Below are 12,448 nucleotides of genomic sequence, written 5' to 3' on the forward strand. Positions count from 1 at the left end.
GGCCGCCGCCCGCGGGCATGCGGCGCCGCCGCTGCGCCCGTCGAGACGCGGTGCGGAGCCGCGGGCGGCGGGGCTGCGCTTAGGGGCGGCCGGGGCGGGAGCCCCATGCCCGGAGCTCGGCGCGCTCCGCGGGGAGGCGACGGGGCAATGAGCTGGCGGGGCGAGCGGGCACGCCTGGCCCCCGGTTTGCCCTGCTCCCTCGCCCGCGGGGAGTGAGGCTCGGCGGAGCCCCGCTCGGTGCTCCCGGAAGGGCGGGCGGGCGGGTGGGAGGTGGTGCCGGCGCGGGGATGCTGCAGCCCTCCCCCGGCGCCGACGGGGTCCTGCCGGGGTAGCGGCCCCGCCACGCCGAGCCCCGCCGTCTGCGGGGGTGGCGGCCGCGGAGGGATGGAGCCGGCCGGCCCCTGCCAGGCGCCGCTGCTCCCCGCCAACGACTCTTACCACGGCCGAAACTGCAGCGCCGAGGAAGGGACCTACCAAGATGCCACCCCCCTCTCCGGGAAGATCGTGCTCGCCGTCGTCCTGGCGCTCGTCACCCTGGCCACGGTGCTCTCCAACGCCTTTGTCATCGCCACGGTCTACCAGACGAGGAAACTCCACACGCCGGCCAACTATCTCATCGCCTCGCTGGCCGTCACCGACCTCCTCGTCTCCATCCTCGTCATGCCCATCAGCACCATGTACACTGTGACCGGCAAGTGGACGCTGGGCCAGATCGTCTGCGATATCTGGCTGTCCTCGGACATCACCTGTTGCACGGCGTCCATCCTGCACCTCTGTGTCATCGCCCTGGACCGCTACTGGGCGATCACCGACGCCGTCGAGTACTCCACGAAACGGACTCCCAAGCGGGCAGCGGGCATGATCGCCTTGGTGTGGGTCTTCTCCATCTGCATCTCCATGCCCCCTTTGTTTTGGCGGCAGGCGAAGGCCGAAGAAGTCTCTCACTGTGTGGTGAACACGGACCACGTCCTCTACACCGTGTACTCCACGGTGGGAGCCTTCTACTTCCCCACTCTGCTGCTGATAGCCCTCTACGGGAGGATCTACGTGGAAGCCAGATCGCGGATTTTGAAGCAGACGCCAAAGAAAGCAGGTAAAAGACTAACGCGGGCTCAGTTAATCACAGACTCCCCGGGGTCGTCCTCCTCCGTCACGTCCATAAACTCCAAGGCCCCCGAGGGATCCAGCGAAACGGGCTCCCCCGTGTACATGAACCAGGTGAAGGTGAAGGTCTCGGATGCCCTGCTGGAGAAAAAGAAGCTCACGGCCGCTAGAGAGCGGAAAGCTACAAAGACTTTAGGGATTATTTTAGGAGCCTTCATCGTCTGTTGGCTGCCCTTTTTCATCATCAGCCTGGTGTTGCCTATTTGCAAGGACGCTTGCTGGTTCCACATGGCCATCTTTGACTTTTTCACGTGGCTTGGATATCTCAACTCCCTCATCAACCCCATCATCTATACTATGTCTAACGAAGACTTCAAGCAAGCTTTCCACAAACTCATACGTTTCCGATGCACAAGCTGAACATTTTGAATGCGATGTGTTCGCCGGGGCTGCCCCCTTGCACGCCCGTGCCCGACGCCACAGGTAGGTGCGCGCCCCCGCCGCGGCGATGCTCGGGGCGGGAAGGCCTTGGGGGTGGTATGTGGGGAATATCGGGAATGGGGGGAAGGAGGGACGACCCCACAAACAGCTTTTCCACCCCGTCTCGGGCAGGACCGGCCGCTTTCTAGCCCGCCCGGAGGGGTGGGGGCGAGCCCCGGGGGAGGCAGGCGGGAGCGCCGCGCAAAGCTCCGTGCGAACCGAGCCGGGACGGCACCGCACAGCACTCCCCTGGCTGGTGTTCAGCCCCTCTGGCTGATGCTCAGCCCCTTTTGCAAGTGGCGGCGATGCTGCACGCTCCTGACATTTCACTGTGTGTGTGTCGTCGTCGTCGTCCCCTCCGCCCCCCCCCCCCCCCAGCTCAGCTCAGCTCGCAGGGAGTGACTCACAGCAATCTGCGCTTAATTCCACCTATTAAACCCATCTGCCGCCATTTCGTATGTTAATGCCCGTGTTTAGACCAATTAGTGCTAAACGGCACCTTTGCTTTCCGAGCCGGCTGCCGAGCTCCCCGGGGAGCGGCGGGCAGGGGCAGCCCCCCCCCCCGTTCCCCCGTGTCCCCGTCCCCCCCGCCCCCCCCCCCCCATCCCCCGCCGCGGTGGCGGCGTTCCCCGGTGCCGTCTCCCGTCCCCCGCCGGCAGCCGGAGGCATCGCCAGGCAGCCGGGAATGCAACCCCCGGTGCCAGCGTCGGGTTGGGGTTTTGGTCGGGTTTTTGCGTGTTTTGGTTTGTGTTTTTTTTTTTTGTTTTTTTTTTCTTCCCCTTTCTTGGCAAGGAAGGGAAGGTAGGACAGCCCCTAGACGAAGGCTGCTTGTAAAGTTCAGCCTACTTTCTGGCCTCCTTACCGCTCCGGCCGCTCCCGCTGGGAGCGGGCATCCTGCGAGGAAAGCTGCCTTTCAGCCAGCGTGAAAAGGCTCCGCACCTTTATGTTTCTCTTCACACGCGGGAAAGCTGTGCCTTTCTGCGCCTCTGACAAAAGTGGGCTGCCAGCTCACAGCTAAACTCAGCGCCACGTTCTGCAGAATACGTACTTGCCTTTATTGTGATACTTTTAATAATTCTGCCAATCTTTTGCTTTTTGTCTGCAGAATCAAGTTGCTATTGTAAAGACCCACTGCTTGAAACTTCCCCAAGCCCAGTTGCCAGACTCATGATGCTGCAAAAACGTCAATACATACTGCCACCAAACTGCTCAGCTCTGCATTTCAGTGTAATGACTCTGGCAGAGATGCTGTTCCAATAGTCACGCAGATCAGTTGCAAAAAAAAAAAAACCAAAAAAAAAAAAAAAGAGGGCAGCCTCGAATCAAGGTCTATAATTCATCTGGACTGAAGAAAAAGTTTTGAGAGTAAACTCCATTTATTTTGCAGGCTTAACTTCTTAATTTCTTCTCCTCTGGTTGTAGGGGTGTGCACAAAAGCACAGTTGTCTCTGTCTGTGTTGGTAGCATAGTTGTACTTCTGCACACCTGTAATTTCTTTCTTTCAGTGGAAAGAGTTGCTCCCTTCACTTACGAGGCCAAGAGGAGAAAAAAACGCAGCCTTCAAAATAGGAGCATGGCAGTAAATTCTGTAAATGACTCCTTCAGCTGAACATGTGTGGGAAGTGACAGTGTGCAAAAGTTATGTTTGTATTTCAAAACAATAGCAAATGCTGTAGAAACAAGAGTTGTAGACCTGTTCAGCTGCACTGCATATCTATAGTCTGTCCTCATAGTTGCCTTTATAAAGTAAACACTTCTTGCTTCTACTCCATAACTCGAGAGCAGGAAACAAGAAGTCCAATAACCTTTTCCATAAACCAGCTGGGAATAGAAGTAGCAGTTTGATGTTGTAACCATGTTTTCCATTTTGTGTCGGTTGCACACCCTTACCGCATGAACCACTGCGAAATTTAGAATTCTTGAAGTAATTACATTATTGAGTGTATTTTGTAAAGAAGTGAAGCAGTTTGCTCTTTCAGAAGAGCTATATCACCTGCAAAATAAATACCCATGAATCATGAATTAACTGATGTTAGTAAAATTACTCTCCTCCCTACTTCCCCCCTCCCATTTTTTTTAATTTTTTTTTTTTTCTGATCAGACCTCAAGACAGGTCTAAATGTATTCAGCAGTCAAAGTTAGAGTTTCAGGATATGGTCTACCTGCTGTGATAGAACTGCATTGATTGTTCCTCCTATGTGTAAATGAAAATGAGCATAAACAATAAAACGCTTTACTGTGTTCTCAAGAGTGTTTGGTAGCAATTGTGTGACTGAAAGGAGTATTTATTGGTTTACCTGGTTTCTCAATATTGACTTTTTAGGTAATGCTGATTTGATGAGTCACTCAAGAAAGCAATTGATGAAGGCTGAAACTGCAAGCTTCGATCAGTGGTCAGATTTTTAACAGAGCTTTGCTTTCAGTCTAACCAGTGCTTACTATATTCGTATAATCCCAGCTTAAATTTTTAATTTTTTTTTTTTACAAATATTTTTCTTCATTAAAAGCAAACAAAACTTATTTTAGCACTTGGTGGATACTGTAATCAATGTTATTTTCAAACTGTATGTATGTATTCTAGATGGGGTCTGTTATAAAGACTGGAAAAATCTTGCATGATTTATCTACCTGTTATTCTTCAGAGAGTCATTCAAGTAATAAGGATTTATTTACTTAATTGAATAGTAAAGAAAGAACCTGACCCTCTGTGCCTCTGAAAATTCCATTAACTGTAAAGAGGAAGATGTGGTCATGGGCAGGAAAGAAGTCTGCAAGATACAAATTAAAGTAACAGAAAATAAACATTTTCAGTAATTTGAAGAAATCCGGAAGACTTACCATGAAATAATGCATACCTCTGGAAAAGAGAACTGTTATAGCATGCTTTTAGAAGGTACCCTCTGAAATTATTAAAGAGAAGTGTCATTAGAGGAATTTTCTAAAACACTCTTATTTGATTGAAGTACTTTTACTCCTTCTAGGTTGTGGGGTTTTTTTGCATGCTTAGGGTGAAAAAAGCAAGGAAGATGGCATCAAACAATGCTTAATCTATTCTCATTTGTCGTTTTCCAGTCTTGTAGAATGAACTTTGTTTACCCCAAATTCTCAGTGAAATCACTAGGCTTCTTATATGTCTCAGAATGGGACATGGGATGATAAAATGAGTATTTTCAGCATTTCCACGGAGAGCTCAGTCTTCTATCAGTTTTACAAAGTTGCGTGACTTGGAAGGCACGAGGTTCAGGAGTTGGACTTCACCGCTCCTCACACTGCTGGAGTATACCTTCATCAGCAGCAACTGGCAGCAAGTACTCCCGGCTCCCTGTTGTGATGTGAGGATTTCGCTGAGAAGCGGTAAAGCTAATTCATCAAGAAATTATCCTTCCAAGTCTATGCCGAGGCTCTGAACTTTCTGCACAAACAAACATTTCGGAGAGCCGCGCTGGCTGTTGGGCAGCCAGCCGATGCGAAAGCTGCGCTGAGTGACTTGGGGCCAGAGGAGAAGCAGCTAACCGGAGTCCTGCTGACGATACCTGCGAGTTTAAGGCCTCATCTAGTTCAGCAAACCTTTCCCGCAGGGAGATAGAGCGAGGACACGCATCTGTTCGCAGTGAAAGAGAAGAAATGTAGGGCAAACTTCACTCAGTGCTGGGGAATAGAAATATGTAAAACACGTTCCAAGATTCACGTGGCGTGTTTTAGGGCAGGAAGGGTGGCCCACGTGAGCTATTCGCTTCGTTGTGACTGGTGGAGCGTGTCCTGGCTGAACCCAGGTTTTAAAAGATGTTAGGGTTCAGGGATGTGGCGGTAAAGTGTTGCCTTTCTCTGGAGAGGTCTGAGGATGTTGTCCTCCTGCCTCTCTGCTCCCTTGCTGTGCCTGGTCACTTGCGCTCTGCCTCTGGAAGGATGGAGCGTCTGAAATTTTTGGTAGGAGAGACTGACCTTTCTGTCCACCCCATGTCTGTACTCCTGTGGCATGGGCTCAGGGGACCCTGCCTTTTGGCATTATTTTGGCACAGGAACCTCTTCGTGACCCTACAGGTAAACTCCAAAGGTGCGTAAGCCCATGCTGGTTCAGTCTTTTGTTACAGAAGCAGCATGCCTTCCTCTTATCTATTTATTTGTTGCATGGGGTTCAAACATTGTCAAATGATGTTGTTGAGACGAGTCTCTGCTGGGTGTTAAGGTTTGAAGTTGATCACGCATTTGTGAACTTCCCGCTGCCCGTGTTTCGTGGTATGGGGTACGTGCGTGATGGTGTTGCTGTCTGCAAGTGCTGTGAGGAGTAGCTGCACTTGTGGGAGCAGCTGTTTGCAGCCCTATAGCTGCAGTATTTTCCTAGTATGCCTCAATTTTTCTTAAGAGGTATTTCTCACTCTTCCAATTTATAAAACGTATCCAGCATATAGAAATTGAGTCCCTTGCAATGAACCTTCATGCAGCCATGTAGCGGCCTACGAAGTTCTACCTCTTCTGTGTACATAAGAAAAAGAAAATGCTTTGACTAATGTGCCAAGGCTCCATGGGACAAAAGGGAGTTCAACTAATTCTCTGGACATTTATACCATATTTACTGCCACAGCAGTTTGTGGAAACTGGCCTGGCCTTCGGCCTCCAGCAGAGCCATTTGGAGCAGCCGATTGTCACACTCCTCTCCACCCCTACCTGTGAAAAAACGATCCGCCTTCCATTAGGAGGGCGGTCCCATGACTTTCTGGCTCACAGTTGCTGCTCCCATGCTCCCTTGGTCAGAAAGGACAGGGCATTGTCAGAAATTAGTACATTTACCTAAAAATCTGTGTCAGTGTAAAGCTATTCTTTCAGGGAATAAAGTGAAAAAACAAGCAGTAATAACATTGGAGAACAAGAATTGTCATTTATGACAGCAAATAGGGCTGAGGGCAGTTCTGTATTCAAATGGTGAAATCCCATTCAAATGGAAAGCGTAGCAGATACTGAAGCAGGGAAACCCTTTTGTTTCTCCACCAAAGAGAACCTGTAGCAAAGAAAGAGGACAAGGAAGTCATCCAAAATCTTTAAACCCTGACCTGGGTATAAGGAGAAAAAAACCCCAGTGTTACTACTCACGGGTCTCAGGACCCCAAACAGACAGGTGAGCAGTTTCAGAGAGAAGAACCGTACCCAGAGAGATGCAGGAAAATTACATGTGTGCATTTATTCAATAAAGTAGACACTAACTTCTTTTCATGTGTTAGGAACCTTTTTATTATCAGGGGAACCATCCATATTTGAGATATATGCTTAATAACCTGTCTACATCAGGACAGAAAGGTTTGTGGTTCCTGTTACTTTGATAAAAAAAAGAGGTTTTTTACATATTCTGGCAATTAGTACCTAAACCAAAACACACCGTTTAAGTGAACTCTCCTGCAGCAGTGAGTCTGGCTGATAATACTAATAATGAGTGTGAAATATTTAAGCCCAGAATGATCATATAGAAAGAAAACCAAGCAGAAAATGAAGCTTTTTAATCAATCACGTATTAAGCTGCAAAGATGTAATATAACAGGCAACTCAATAGGTGAGGTGAGGAGATCCACAGGATATCAAATTTACAATATAGAGATCAAAATCTCTTACTGAGTCATTTTCAAGAGCTGGAAAAAGAAAATCTTTGCTGTTCTCAGAGATCAAACTCCTTGCAGTCCTTCTTATAAAGGAACAAGACTTTTTTATTGTCTTTATACAAATAATGCTTTGAAGGCTATAAACCAGACAGAGTTCATGGCCGCAGGGCTTTCACAGAGTAATCATATGTTCTGTCTTTTAGGCTGAATGGTTGTAGAAAAATAGGAAGGACAGGAGCAGGGGATGATTATGTAAAGTAACCCCTTTTCAGCATTTCTTTCCTCATACGAAACCGAGGCAAAAAGTAGAACATCAGGAAAAAAAAAAACAAGATCTGGAAAATTTAGGCATTAATGAGCTTACATTAGATTTCAGGAACGTCTTTAGGGTAGAATGGGGAAAAATAACAAATACATTTCCAGAATTCAGAGAAGGGGAAATTAAATTAGATGTTTCCTTCCATCCAGATACCTCAGGTGTCCTCCTATCCTAATGCTAGTTTCATCATATCCTTTCTAAAAATCTTGACACTCCCAGATATGTTCAAATTAACATTTATTAATACATTCATACCTGCTGTTATATTAAGGCATATACTTCCCAAGCTCATTCACTCTTTTTCCTGTAGATTTGAAATGTCAGTTACTTTGTGCCGTTTTCTACCTGCACGGTCTTTAAAATGTGAATCTCATTTGGACCCAGCCCTCTAAAACCCAGTCCCTGAAACGATGAGAAACATTGTTTTCGAAAGGAATATTAGGATCAGTACGTTTAAGAGAATTAGTGCAAAAGCAAGCAAGGTTCCTGTTTCTTATTTACAGGAAAAGGCTGTCCTTCCCTGAACTCTGTTCCTAGAAAAATATGCTGTAGAATTGAAGGATACAGATATGACATAAGCCAGACCATAAACTGGCGCAGACGTACAAAGCAGCGAGGTGTTTGGGCAGCAGAAGGAAAGCATCAGTGCCGAGCTTGTGCGGGGATGGGTCTCTCTGACCCACACGGGACCTACCAAAAATCTGCATTTAGTTGAGTCCGGAAAGATTCAAAGGATCTGTTGAGGAGCGAAGGGCAGGGAGAGCTTCGGGAGTAGTTCATAAGTAAGAGGTGATGAAGGAACCTGCATGCCCAAGGGACCCGTGGGCTAACTCTGCCCTGGGGTTGGGTGGCCCTGGCTTAGGGCAGCTCCAATGCAATATAGCCATGTGGCCACGGATCTGGCTACTGGGATGACTGCATTAGGGGAAGCGAATCCAGTAGCCTGGTAGAGGGGAGGCTGCACAGCTCCATGTCCCTGGTCCAACGGGTATGTATTCCCGGGTACACTCATACACATGTGCAACACGTGTATACGCATTGGCAGCCACACAGATCGACACAGACAGACACACTCAGTGCTCACACCGGCACAAACCGCACCAATGGCCTCATCGTACTCGCCCCTCTGGCTAATCAGGATAGAGGTCCACTAGTAAGAATATATATCTATACATACACGTATATGTACGAGGTGGATCCCTCCAGCAGGTGGGCTCAGACGCCGGATCCCAGTGTCCACAGTTGCTGGCGCCTGGACATATGAGCCACCACTGCTGTAGACCCACTCCAGCTGCTGGTACAGACACACACACATCGCACGCACAACACACAAACTCACGCACACATGCATGCACATACACCCATTAAGGATGCCACAATGCCTTGGGTACCCAGTCCATCCAGCAGCTCGCCCTGGATTCCTGCTCTTCCATGATGCCTCGCTCCTAGGCACGTACACACACACACACACACACACACGCACACACACACTCACAGAGCTCTCTGGCAGGTGGCTGGGACTCTCCCTGTCCCTCTGTTAGCCAGCTCCTCCTGTGGTCACACGCTTACAGCCACACACACACACACATGGTGGCTCCCAGGGCTCTTCCCCTGCTCTCCAGCTACTCTGGCTTGATCTACAGATACAGCCCCTCCCACCCACGATCCCACTGCAGTTACTGGCTCTTAGACCTCCAGCCTCACACATGCACACAAAATAGAGACCCTTACTCAGGAAAAGAGTTAGAAACAGCATTTAATAAGAAGACATGATGGACTGCACTGATCAGGTACCGGGTATGGCCAGGCAACCATGCCAACCAGCCCCTGTTTACACAGGGCCAGCCCCTTTTATCCCTTTATCGCTCCATCATGTCATTTGCTCCGACACTTGTTCCTCCCTAAATGACCTTGAACCTTCCCTTTCCCCACCTTTGGTTCCTCTGCTAAACATCCCACTGTAAGTCTTGTGCTATCCCCAAATGTTCTTCCCTTGCGTCTCATAATGTGTCCCATACCCCTAGGTAGTAATCTCCCCCAGTTGGAAAGGTGCTCCTGTTGACTCATTGTGATGGGTTTCATGCCCGGACGCAGGGAGTGAGGCTCCTCTGGGGCAGCTCTGGGAAGGACCCAGACAGTGTGCACCTTCCTCGGAGTCCTTAATTTATGTCCTTTAGGACCACCTGCTCTTGTGTCCCTGTGCTTTCCTGGGCTTGTGGAGATGGGCCTTTGATGGCCCTTTGGCCCCTCTGTGATGGGTCTGGGAGGAGCTGAGGGAGGGTATTATTTGGCTTCCCCCACCTGCCATTGTCTCTGTGCTCATTTGTAGGCGTGCAGATGAGCTTTTTGACATGTAACCTAACATTTTGCTTCTTTCAGGAAAAAAATGAGAAGGGGAATAGCTGGCAGCCACTGTTCCAGGTATCAGAAGACTAAATGTCTAATACAGGTTGAACTAATTAGAATGTCAGAAACTACCTACCAGTATATAACAAGAGCATAAAAAACATCTGTTACCAAGTCTTCATGGCGAATGAATGTATAGACACCATAGGCAAAGCATGATTATTTAGATGACCACTAAGCAATGTTCAACAGCTCGCAAACGAGTGTGTCAGAGAGATTTTCTGTTTTGAGACCTTGAAGAATAATTGTCTTTGTGTGTCAGGTCAGAGCTAGATCGTGCACATCCCAAGTTTAGATCTTACATATCAGGCAGCTATCTCTGAAGTGCCTTTGTGCAGGCTTTCTGCATTTTAATGAATTCCACACTAATGGAAAAGATGATTGAAGGAGTCATCACTATAAGTTAATCAGTCTCTTTCATTTATGTACTTGTGCTTTGACTAAGATTTTAGCAGGAGCTACCATTAGTTCCTTCTGAGATTACCAGTAAGGCAGCGGACAAGTATTGGTGCCCGGGCAATGTATTCACACACTTAAATATACTTCTGAGCAGTATATTTACATACAACTAAATCAAGAGACATAAATGACTTCCTTGTTTTTAAATAAGAGTAAGAGGTGATCTCTAAAGTTTGTGATTTGGGGCCTCACAGGAACCCTGGGGAGAGACATTGTCCTCTTCTTGGGCAACAGCCAAGTCCCACAGACGTATTTGAGACACCCACTATTCAACATTTTCACTAGAGAGGCTGCAAAATCAGTAAGCAAAGATGAGTGATGCTGAGAAGGGCAAAATAATGTAACATGGGAAAAAATCATCCTGCCTATGAATGCACAATAAAATCACAAAAATACATCTTTTAGACACACTGGGGACACTGCTCTGTGAAAACAACTGCAGTCAAAAGAGCAGATAAAAGATTGCATATAGAAAACAAGGCAGAAGACAGTGTTGTTTCACCTTGTAAATTCCTTTGTCCTGTATCCTGTAAACTATGAGAAAGTCAAACCCGCTTCAGAAATTATAGAGAAGAATTAGAAAACATTCAGGAAAACAAAAAGCATCATCAGGGTGTGTCTAAAGCCTCTTTTGGACACAAGCAACCCTGCACTTTAGCTACCAGGATAGCTGAGATGATACTTGAGGCTTCCTCTCCTCTTTGTACCATGCAAAGACAACTCGGCAGCAAATCAGGAGAAAGCAGGCACATTTAGAGTTACAACCGTTATTATAGGAAACAACACGTTTCTAACTGCAGTTCTGCTCAGTCTGATTGCACTGTGGCTGCAAATCTCGGGGAAGCATTCCTGACCCTTTTCTTGTCTCTAGTTGTACTGAGGGATGCTGATTCCTCAGCCCAGCCTGCCCTGCCTCTGCATTAGGTGGAGAGGAATTAAGATCCTTGGCTGTTCTGCCAGTTTCCCGGGCATCACTCCTCTATTAGATGTTATGTTGCGGCTAAAAATGAACACTGAATGGAACAATAAAAGTCACATTCGGAGGAAGCATCACCTTAGGCCTTTCAGAGTGGGCGTCCAAGGAATGAAGTTTCTGGAGCTGATAGACTGCTTTGAAAATCCAGGGCCCAGTTCCTGATGCTCTGGGTTATTAAATGTGTCTCTACGAATACAGAAGAATGGAATATTGGAAAAAAATAATCATCCTGCAATTTCCCAGAACTGAGGACTCACGGGTATTGTAAGGAAAGAAGGCTCACACACACTTCTCTGCATTCTTCCTCATCTCTACACAATTAAAGGGCATTAGCTTTCATTTATGAAGGAAGGATTTTATCTCTTCTGTCTTTAATTAAATCACAGACTTTCTCACTAGTTCATAAATCGGAGCTGCTACAACTCAGCTCCCACAGAAAACAGCTGGATGTCAACACCCTGTAGGATACTCTTGCCCAACTAGTCTTTTAAACTGCAGTATTTATTTCAATTAAATAAGAGTTAGTAGTATGGGGAGTTTTATATTTTGCTATAGGAACAGTGAATTGATTTCTGCCTGAATGACAGGTTGCAGTCACACTTCAGTTGCAGTACACAAAATATTCTGAGAGTTTTGTCAGCAGAAATAATTGAGTTCCTTTAATCAGTCTTGGGGTAAGATCCTAAAGGGATTCCACCAGGCTTTTTCCAAGCTGCATGGTTAATAGTTCATTTAATAGAAGGAGGTTCTTCACGTTCTTTCAACTTCCTTTGCATATGGGATTTTTGCCTGAGTAATGTATGTGGATTAAATCCTTGAATTGGCTAGAGACAATAATGCTGAAAGGATAAGAATTCAGCCCCATCGTTTAAAAAGACAGTAGAAAAAACGACGCAGTGTTTCCCATTGCATTTAATGAAGCAGGTGTTCCTAGGCACAGGAGCAACACTGGGGTTTGCATGGATGCAGATTAGTTTTATAAGAAAAAAATGGAGATTTTTAATGTTTTACAGGTAATCCTAAATATTCTTTTCGATTATTTGAAATGTTGAAGTTTTCAAACCTGCCTTTTTCAAACCCAAGCTTTGTGCCCTTCCCATTCCAAATGTCTTATGT

General features: G+C 47.1%; 1 protein-coding gene across 2 annotated transcripts; it reads left to right on the plus strand.

The window, feature by feature from the left end:
* Positions 1-302: 302 nt before the first annotated feature.
* On the plus strand, positions 303-4,023 carry HTR1B (5-hydroxytryptamine receptor 1B). 2 transcript variants are annotated; one of them, XM_082481099.1, is made up of 2 exons: positions 303-1,587; positions 3,908-4,023. In XM_082481099.1, exon 1 carries the CDS (start codon positions 385-387, stop codon positions 1,522-1,524), a length of 1,140 nt encoding a protein of 379 aa, XP_082337225.1. In that variant the 5' UTR covers positions 303-384; the 3' UTR covers positions 1,525-1,587; positions 3,908-4,023. The 2 variants fall into 2 exon arrangements, with proteins under 2 accessions (XP_082337225.1, XP_082337224.1); XM_082481098.1 differs by lacking the exon at positions 3,908-4,023 and adding an exon at positions 2,690-3,857.
* Positions 4,024-12,448: the final 8,425 nt, after the last annotated feature.

The sequence above is a fragment of the Vanellus vanellus genome, assembly GCF_965231255.1.
Source record: "Vanellus vanellus genome assembly, chromosome: 3".
Classification (NCBI taxonomy): Eukaryota; Metazoa; Chordata; class Aves; order Charadriiformes; family Charadriidae; genus Vanellus; species Vanellus vanellus.

Coding starts and splice junctions, on each gene's coding strand:
- HTR1B (XM_082481099.1), top strand. CDS start 385: ATGGAGCCGGCCGGCCCCTGCCAGGCGCCGCTGCTCCCCGCCAACGAC.